Below are 10,050 nucleotides of genomic sequence, written 5' to 3' on the forward strand. Positions count from 1 at the left end.
TTGGAAATTTAGCCATCATTCTAGGTAGAGGCCGTAAGCAGTTGGTCCGACAGCACAGCAGACGGTCAAGCAGCTGAAAAATAATTTAGGCGGAGATACGGCTTACTATATTGACTTCCAAGCCCCAAATGGACCACCGGTTACAGGGACATATATAAGTCAAGGATTAGTGGCATCCCTTAGTGTCACCGTTAAAGAGAGGCGTTAAGCAAGTTCAGGGCTCCAGAAATTACAGTCTCCCACTCCACCCGGCCTAAAGTATAAGCTGCATTTCTGCAATATAACCCAACAACAGAAATAAACGGAAAGCGGCGTGGAGAGATTTCCTTGTCTGCTGAATTTTCCAACCTTGCAGATGACGCGACTCCTCGCTGATCCAAAATAGGAGAAGACAGTGCCGCTTACCTAGCAAATTTACTTAAGTGGTGGTAGCAGTAGCAGTACTAGGAGGTGATTGAAAATGTTTACAGAGATACTCCTACATATCATGTCAGCGTATGTACAATCCTGGGCTGTGGCCTGTGAATGGGAAGAGAAAGAAAGAAAAGAGAAGGTCGGGGGGGTGGGGGTGGGGTCGCGCCCAGCCCAACTGTTCCACCGCAATAATTGCCGACGCAGCAGAGGCCACAGTGGCAACAGCACAAGTCGCCCGTACCAATCCCCTTACCTTTTATTATTATTATTGGCATTGTACCATAAAGCGCACAGTGGCATTATATCAGAGCATTCCTCTTGCAGTCTCTCCCCTCCCCTCCCAGCCGGTCAACCCCTACCAAAGACCACCCAAAACAATTCACCCCCGAAAAGAAATTAATCCCCCCCTCTCTCTCTACCTCTGCGTCGTGTACACATATTTATCTATAAAGCGGGGCGAAAGCCTTTTTCGGTGTACACATACACATACACAAACACAGAGAAAGCGTGGCGCCACTGCTCCACATAGGTGGTATAGAGAGAGAGTGAGGGGGAAACAGTGCCTGCCCCTCTCACTTACTTAAGGAGAGAGAGGGGAGAGAGACCTTTATGTTGGCTTGGCCTCTCTATATGTTTGCTGGCTTGGTGCCTCCCAGTCTCAACTCCCAAGATTCATTTACCTACAAGTATTGCCGGGCTCGGGGATCCAAGATAAATAGAGGGAGAGAGTGAGGAGGAGCTCCTCCTAGACGGACGGACCCTCCCTCTGTCTCTGCTTGTTTTTGGAGGGCCTTGGAGAAGAGAGCGAGGAGCGAGCGTTCGGGCGTGATATACTAGTCGGGCTACACGGGGGCCGAGATAAATCGGGGGGAGGAAAAAAGGGGGTGAAAATACGCCGCCCGCCCGCACCACTTCTCCTCAGGCCTTGACGCGGCCAGCAGCCCCTCCAGCCGGGCGATAGTTGGAAAGGAGAGCGAAACGGGCGCCCGAAACCCCCTGAAAACCTCCACGAGCCACGCCCCCGCCCATGTCGGCGCCGGAGGAGGGCGACGCCGCCGCCGCCGCCGCCCCGGGATCGTCGGCGCCGCCCGCGCCCGCGCCCGCGCCGCCGCCGATGCCGGAGCCCGGCGCAATGGGGCCCGAGGAGGCCGCCGCCAGGAAGCGCTACGAGGCGCTGATGCAGGTGCGGGCCAAGGCGCTCAAGGGGAAGGGCGCCTGGTACTGGGGCCACCTCGAGCCCGTCCTCGTCCCGCCGCCGGCCTCCGGGGCGCCCCCCAAGGCCGCCCGCCTCCGATGCGCGCTCTGCGCCGCCACCTTCTCCGCCTCCAACCCCTCCCGCACCGCCACCGAGCACCTCAAGCGCGGCGCCTGCCCTAATTTCGCGGCGGCGCAGGGCGCCCCGCCGCCGCCGCCGCCCCCGCCCCCGCCGCAGAATCAGCATCAGCAGTTGCAGCTCGTCGCCGTCTCCTCCCCCGCCTCCTCGATCGTGCCCATCTCCTCCATCCCCCCGTCGTCCTCGTCCTCCTCGCAGCGCCGCCACTCCACCGGCGGCGGCGGCCGGAAGCGGCACGCGCTCGCCGCGGCGTACGCGTCCGTCGAGGCGGCCTCGCACCAGCACCACCTCATGGTCGCCGACCCGGCCGGGTACTCCCCGACGCCGCCCACCCCGCCGGGGATGCCCGCGCCCAGGCAGCTGCTCTCCGGCGGCCGGGGCGACCTCGCCCCGCTCGCCATGCTGGAGGACAGCGTCAAGCGCCTCAAGTCGCCCTCGGCGTCGCCGGGCGCGATGCTTCCGCGGCCGCAGGCCGAGGCCGCGCTCGCGCTGCTCGCCGACTGGTTCCTCGAGTCGTCCGGCAGCGCCTCCCTCTCCGCGGTCGAGCATCCCAAGCTGAAGAACTTCCTGCGCCAGGTCGGGCTCCCGGAGATATCGCGAGCCGACCTCGCCGGCGCGCGCCTGGACGCGCGCTTCGCCGAGGCCCGCGCCGACGCCGCCGCGCGCTTCCGCGAGGCGCGCTTCTTCCAGCTCGCGGCCGACGGCTTGCGGGAGCAGGTGATCACCCTCTCCGTCAACCTCCCCAACGACACGTCGGTGTTCCACCGCGCCGTGCCCATGCCCGCGCCGGCGTCGGCGTCCCCTGACTACGCCCAGGAGCTGCTGCTGGACGCGGCATCGTCCGTCTCCGCCTCCTCCGGCGACATTCGGCATTGCGCCGGCATCGTCGCCGACCGCTTCGGCTCCAAGACTCTGCGTGATCTCGAGACCAAGCACCATTGGATGGTGAACCTTACCTGCCAAGTCCATGGCCTCTCCCGCTTGGTAAGCGACATGGCGCGCGAGCTCCCACTCTTCAACAACGCTGCGTCAAATTGCGCCAAGATCGCCAGCTACTTCAACACCACGCCCTCCGTGCGCGCGCTGCTGCACAAGCACCAAGTCCAGGAGCACGGGCACGCCTTCCTCCTCCCCATTGCCGCTCCGCCGTATAATGGCGGGGAATTTGCCGCCGCGTTCGTGATGCTCGAGAGCATCCTGACCTCGGCGCGGCCGCTCCAGCTCGCCGTGCTCGAGGAGTCCTACAAGGTGGTCTGCATCGACGACCCTGCCGCGAGGGAGATCGCGGCCATGGTGCAGAATGTGGCGTTCTGGACCGAGGTCGAGGCGACGCATTCGGTCGTGAAGCTGATCATGGACTTGGTGAAGGAGATGGAGACCGAGAGGCCCCTGGTGGGGCAATGCCTGCCTCTCTGGGAGGACCTGCGCGGCAAGGTCAGAGGCTGGTGCCGGAAATTCAGCATAGAAGAGGCGACTGCCATGAATGTGGTGGAGAGGAGGTTCAGGAAGAACTACCACCCGGCGTGGTCAGCGGCATTCATACTGGACCCATTGTATCTGATCAAGGACGCCGGCAGGAGGTACCTTCCACCGTTCAACTACTTGACACCAGAGCAGGAGAAGGACGTGGACAGGCTGATCACAAGACTGGTGTCGCCGGAGGAGGCGCACCTCGCAGTGATGGAGCTGATGAAATGGCGGTCCGAGGGGCTCGACCCACTGTACGCGCAGGCGGTGCAAGTCCGGCAGCCAGACCCATCGACGGGGAAGATGAAGATAGCCAACAAGCAGAGCAGCCGGCTTGTGTGGGAGACATGCCTCAGCGAGTTCAAGTCGCTTGGCAAAGTGGCGGTCAGGCTCATCTTCCTCCATGCAACCGCCAAGGGGTTCAAATGCACGCCGTCGATGACGCGGTGGCTCACCGCGCCAGGCAGCTCAGCCGGCAGCATTGGCCGGGCGCACCGGCTGGTGTTCATCGCGGCGAACTCGAAGCTGGAGAGGAGGGATTTCTCAAACGACGACGACAAGGACGTGGAGCTGCTGACGGAAGGAGACGACGACATGCTAACAGAGACTGGCAATGTGGATCCCTCCTCCTCCTCAGTGTAGCATTCCATTCCTTCTGCTGCTGCTGCTGCTGCTGCTGCTGCTTAATTTCCTTGGCCTCTTTGTGCATTTGATGTTAGCATCCTTAGAATTTGATCTCTAGTAGGAAATTGCTATATTCTTTTTTTGCTTGTGCCCCCCATGTTGCTAGTTCTTGCTCCCTCCTCTTTGTTTTGGTTGGGTAGGGGGTCGGGGCATGAGATGGAGATATGCTGCACCCAGTCGGTCTTAATTTGCTTGTCAAGTGTGGTTAATTAATAAATGGCTCCCTTGTCATACCCTGCTGGTTCTGCCGCTGGATCCTCAACTATTTAGAAAATCGAATTCAGAATCAGCATGAGGCAAGATGAGTAGGGGCCGGGGAGCGTGTGTGCTAAATATCTTGTGCAAATAATACTACTACTTAGTGCCATTTATACTACAATTGGATGATCATTTGGATTGGCTTATCAGCGGTCTCTCATTGATAACTCTTGTGAAGAACAAACTAGTAGTAACATACAGTAGTTGCTGGAGAGTCTAAGTCAGACAATCTTAAGCCTAAGCATCCATGTAGAAAATTTTATGTCAAGAATTTGACCCCACTACTATATTAAGTGTGCAATGTTGTATTATTCTATAGCAGCAGCAGCAGTGGCTTTTCTTAAGCACTATATGCTCGTAGAGAGCGATGGTCAAAGTTGCACTTGAAGAAATCGTCACCCATCTGCTGCTGCTGCTGCTGCTGCGATATATACTACTGATAGGAGTATTAGAGTAGTCAGCACTGCTCCTCTTGTCCCGGTGACAAAGCAGCGAGCAGCGCAAGAATGTGGCCTTGTTGTTTAATGGCCGATCACATATTATATACGCACATATCTACATAAATAAATGGATGAATTGGGGAGATGGGGTCTTTCTTTTGTGCCTTTTCGGCCTCGCGCTTTATAAATAAATTGTTATGGAGCGTGGCAGCGATGGATGGATGGATGGATGGATGGATGGATGTACGAGCACAGATATATACGCCCACAAGCATAGGTCAGTCATGATTGGGGCGGTGAACCGATTCGACGCCCAAAAGCGGAATCGCTTGCTCGCTCCGGTGCAGTGTAGGAGTACGTGTATGTATGCGTAGGAGAAGAACAGGAACCAAGCGGCTCCGTCCAGCATCAGGTAAACGTGGGGCCCGCCTGAAATAATTAAGAAATTTGCGCCCGTCCCTCTCCCCCCCTTGTCCATGGGTAGGTGACTTTCCCCTCTGCCTCCCCCGCTCTCTCTCTCTGCCACTTCTGCTCTCCATTGCAGGAATTAATTCCCGCGATTGACTTTGAATGTCTCCAGATTGATTGACGCTACATTCTCCATCCTCACGAGCTCATCTCATTTCACTCACTCACTCACTCCCATGGCGAGCCGGGGGCGGCTGTAGCTGCTAGTACAGCACTACTCCCTTTTTTTCGGTTTATAGGCCTTATCTTAAAATTTTAATTTTTTCATTTTATAAGTCTTAATTTGGTTGTTTTCCATCACATGTTTAGATTTCAAGATGCATTAAATCATTGCATGCAAATACTAAGAGAAAATTGACTAATGCATGTAATTTATGCATGCATGCATTGCAATTAATGCATTGGTAACCATACTTTTTTGAGGAAAACAAGAGCATTAATTGAATGCTTTTGCAAACTACAAAAAGTATTCCACCACTTACCATCTACCTTGGTTGATGAGAATTTTGAATTGAGCCTTATAAACCGAAAAGAAGGGAGTAGCCAGCTAGCTAGGCCGCCGGCGAGGGAGGTCGGCCGGTCATTCCTCCCACTCAGCCGCCGCCAGGGGAGGGGCAGCAGAGCCGCATTTCTTTTCCAATTTTCTATTGGAACGGGACGGAACGGAACGGAACCGAAGCAACAAGGCATATCATTTCCTCTTTGTATCGTATCGTCTTGTCCAGTGTGTATGGAACCGGTTCGAAACCCAAGCCGCGCCCTCCCACCCCTTTTCCTTGTGCTACATTGCGCACGGTCGGTCGCCCGGCGCTAGTGGGATGGAACTCTTGCCACTGCCATGTGGGCGGCACACCTGCATGCCTACGTCGCCACAGTGCGCGCCATGGTACATTTGTCCATGGGGACGACGCAAATCCCAGTCCCGCTCTCGGTCTCGGTCTCGGTCCCTTCCCTTCTCCGCCCCGGTGGCAGTGGCACCCTTGCTACCTGCTACGACGGACCCCTGTACCTAGCACCCACTGTAGCAGTGGCAGCTACCCACCCCCGCCTCGCCACTCACTCACTCACTCACCCATGGTACTGGCACTCGTACTATACTTACCACCGCTACTACTACGACCGGTATGGTTGCGCCTGCCCGCCTGCCAAGAGCCCAAGACCCCTCCCTATACCTCCACGACCCCCATTTACTACCCTCCCTTGAATAGGTGCAATGTAGATACACATAGATTCATCCATCGATAGGCCGGGGTGGGCTGGTGTGTGTGTGTGCGTGTACTACAACAACGTCCTAGCCTTGCCCAATGCCCACTCATGGTGCTGGATCTTTATGCGTGTGTGTGTGTGTGTGTGAGGCCACCGGGAAGAAAGCAAGGAAGGATCTATCACCAGTTCGCTCGCTCCCCCTTATTCCAGCAGCCGAGCCGGACCAACCGTGGACCATCGCGCCCAGATGCTACTCTGCCCACCACTGTAGAGGCCACGCACGTCCACCACCATGCCTTGCCTTCCGTGATAAACTCGCTCATAATAGCCTGCCCTCTCCGGTTCTCCGCGGCCCCGGTCAATGTCTTTCCTCTTCCTCTTCCTCGTCGCGGCTTGAGCTTTCGGGTGAACTGGCCTCCGCCCCCTATCAACCGGGGCCGATCCCAAACCATGTAAAATGCCGGACGATAAGGTTTTTCCCTCCATTCTCTAAATAGATGGAGTAAATTTTGTGCGTATGCAAGAGGTGGTACAATGGGAGGGGGTGATGGGCGTGGGCGGAGGGTTTTTCACCGCAGAGGGGAGGGGTTAAAGTCGTCCTTGGGCCTGGCTCCTTGGCCCTTTGCACTCGAGTCAACAGGGCATGGGCATCTGAGGCCGCGCAGCAGAGTGTGCTCCTTGCAGCAGCACGCATGCATGCATGACTCACATTGTGGCTTGTTCCCCCGCACCTATGCGTGTGCATGTTTTCATCTTTCCAATGAAAGCCACTGTTGTCCTCCCTCGTCGGTTCCCGGCCTCTCAACTGTCAATGTCGTCCTCTTAGGCCACCCAAAGCCAGCGTTTGGTTCGAAAATAAAGAGAGGGAGGCACCAGCAAAGGACGTGTGTGTGTGCGCGCGCGCGCGTCTAGTGCGGTACGTATACGTGAGAACATATCCGCTGTTTCCTTGTTGTCCTGATGTAATGTGCTCTCCGTGCTGATTACCGACACAAAACACGGAACCTCACAGTTATGAAAAACATTGACTCATATTTTTCTTCAAAACCTCGATATGTATACATCTACTTCACTGTGGAATTTACTACTATCCAACTTCTATTCATCATTGAAATAGACTTTCGCCTCGTTTTATATATAAAGCAACAACCGATGACAACCCACGGCCGAACGATACAATGTGATGAGGTTGCCCTCTTACAAAGCCGATCGCATAATAAACCGATCGCGTACAACGCACGCGACTACGCTACCTACAAAGAACAGAGGAATATCTAAACACACCGCCACGCTACAACCTGAACCACCTAAGCTCCACGACGGACAAAGGTCTTCATCCGGAGCCCTGTCACAGAGAGAAGAACCACGTCGACATCTTCAAGAAGAGTGCGGCACCCGTGGTTGTCGCCCTCATCGGCACCAAGGCACGAGCTTTCGCTCGGCAACTCAGCCGTGTCACCACGAGGCCGCCAGGAGGAGCACGACGATGCCAGATCCCTAGATCCGGATTAGGGCTCCACCCTTCCGGAAAAGAGGGCACACCCGGGCAACCCGCAGCAACACCTCCCGTTGCCCGCATAATCTGAGAGGAGAACCACCACCACCACAATGATGCCCGCTGAAGAGCAACCCATTGGATCGCCATCCGGGGCCGCCACCCCGACATCCCTGTCGCGAGACACCGTACACCGCACACATCACAAAGCACTCAGCCACAATAGAAAGAGTGACGACATTCCATCTACTCCTAGCCCGGCATCAGTCTCCGAGTTTGGGGTAGGCGCCTCCACCGCAGGAGGCACCCACACTTGCATCCCCAGCTAATACCCGGTGGACTGGGTTGGAGGGGGAAGGACATGAGCTTAGCCCGGCCGTGCCCCCTGGAGGCGGCGAGGGAGGGTCAGGAGGGAGGAGGAGGACCGGCGCTCGAGATCTAGGGATCCCTCCCCACCGCCACACGGGCGCAACGAGGGAGGGGAAAGAGGGGGAAAGAATAGGATACTATCCAACTTCTATTCATAGCTCGAGAGTAGCGCACAATTCAAATTTACAATGAGTAGTACATGTTTCACACTATTTTATTTTCAAAAAGGAGATTCAAACACCCGGCCTCTGCATCAATACGATGCACGCAACAATTGATAGTTTTAGTAGTAGTTTGATTTTAGCAGTGTGTTTTTTTCTTCAAGCCATAGATTGGGCTTTGAATTGAAATTTGATCAATTCTTTTTTTTGGCGGGAAGAAATTAGATCAATTCAATCTATATCCTTGGCAACTTGGTGTATCCATTTCACAAATTAGCTATATCAAACTAATCACCCTTTGTATCGTAATTCTAACAGAAAAAAATCAGTTTGTTTTCTACTCCCTCCATTTCCTGAATATAAGCCATTTTAGAGATTTCAATGATGACTACACACGGAGCAAAATGAGTGAATCTACACTCTAGAATATGTCTATACACATTCGAGTGTAGCCCGTATTAAAATTTCTAAAAAGACTTATATTTAGAAACGGAGGGAGCACGTCTTAAATGTGATTTCTTGCTACTAGCTGCAAACATGGGCACAACCCAAAATAACACAATACAAAACAGCAACCGGAAAGTGAAGTGGAGACCTTGGTACTCCCTCCGTCCGGGTGTATAAGTCATTCGCGTAGTTCTAGGTCATCGATTTGAGGAATTAAATATGTGTTATATGTCATGAAAAGTATACCACTAGATTTCCGCACGGATGTAGTTTCTAAATATATATTTTTTGTCACATATAATACATATTTAGATAGTTAAATTATCGACCTAGAACTACGCGAATGACTTATACACCGGGACGGAGGTAGTACATGCCGGGAACAGTTCTTTGAGGTTTGATCCACACCCAATAAATACGAAGATAAGCAGCATGGACATGAACAACAGTACGCGGACGAAGCCTTAATCTCGTGCTCACAGCGTGTGTCATTTTCCCCTCGGTGGCGGACTGTGGCGGCTTAAATCCCGCGCGTAGGTACGTACCGCGTACTTGCGCGTGGCCGGGCGAGGCCGACGGGGCCGGGGGCAGTTCCATTAGTGTAAAAAGCCTGCGTCGTACAGGCTGTTCAATGGCCGGTGGTAACAGAGGGATACCACCCCCACCGTCGGTAGAAGGAGAAGCACACATGGCCCTTGTCCCGTATGGCCAGGCTCTTTTTCCTGGCCGCACATGCCTGCCGCGGCCTAAGTTTTGCAGACGCAGTGAGAGAGAGAGGGAGAGATCAGCCGTCGCATTCTCGCTCTCGCTCTGGCTGTAGCGGTGCTAGTAATTTGCAGGCCGTGGCAGCGAGGGAGGCCGGCCGGCCGTGCGTGGCGCCGGAGCGGCGTACGCGCAGCACACCGGACCGGCGCTAGTGCGGTGCCAGCGGGCGCAGTTAATTAGCCCCAGCCCGCCCCTTGATTACTGACCGCCAGTGTGCTCGCGCGTGGCGCGGTTCCGGCGTGTGCATGCACGCTCGCGTTGCACTGCATGCATGTACCGCCCGCAGCAGCTGCTGGCCAGCCAGCCTTGTAGACTAGTAGTGCACGCTCTTCACTCGCCCAGCTGTGGCACAACCTGGTGGTGGTAAGTAACTGGTAACCGACGTGTAGTGTAGTGAGTACCGTAGATAATAACTTGGTTGGATCCATGGTCTTTGCTGGATCCGTTCATTTCTTTATTTACTTACTTACTGGTCGTACTGACTAGCTAACAAACGCTGGTATGGCATGGTAATGAGTGGGAGACATGGCACGGGGAAAGCAC

General features: G+C 55.0%; 1 protein-coding gene across 1 annotated transcript; it reads left to right on the plus strand.

Annotated features, from left to right (window-relative positions):
- Nucleotides 1-992: 992 nt before the first annotated feature.
- On the plus strand, nt 993-4,131 carry LOC119352963. The gene has a single exon (XM_037619545.1). The coding sequence runs from the start codon at nt 1,442-1,444 to the stop codon at nt 3,854-3,856; it is 2,415 nt and encodes an 804-aa protein (XP_037475442.1). The 5' UTR covers nt 993-1,441; the 3' UTR covers nt 3,857-4,131.
- Nucleotides 4,132-10,050: the final 5,919 nt, after the last annotated feature.

The sequence above is a fragment of the Triticum dicoccoides genome, chromosome 2A (genome assembly GCF_002162155.2).
Source record: "Triticum dicoccoides isolate Atlit2015 ecotype Zavitan chromosome 2A, WEW_v2.0, whole genome shotgun sequence".
In the NCBI taxonomy this organism is placed as follows: domain Eukaryota; kingdom Viridiplantae; phylum Streptophyta; class Magnoliopsida; order Poales; family Poaceae; genus Triticum; species Triticum dicoccoides.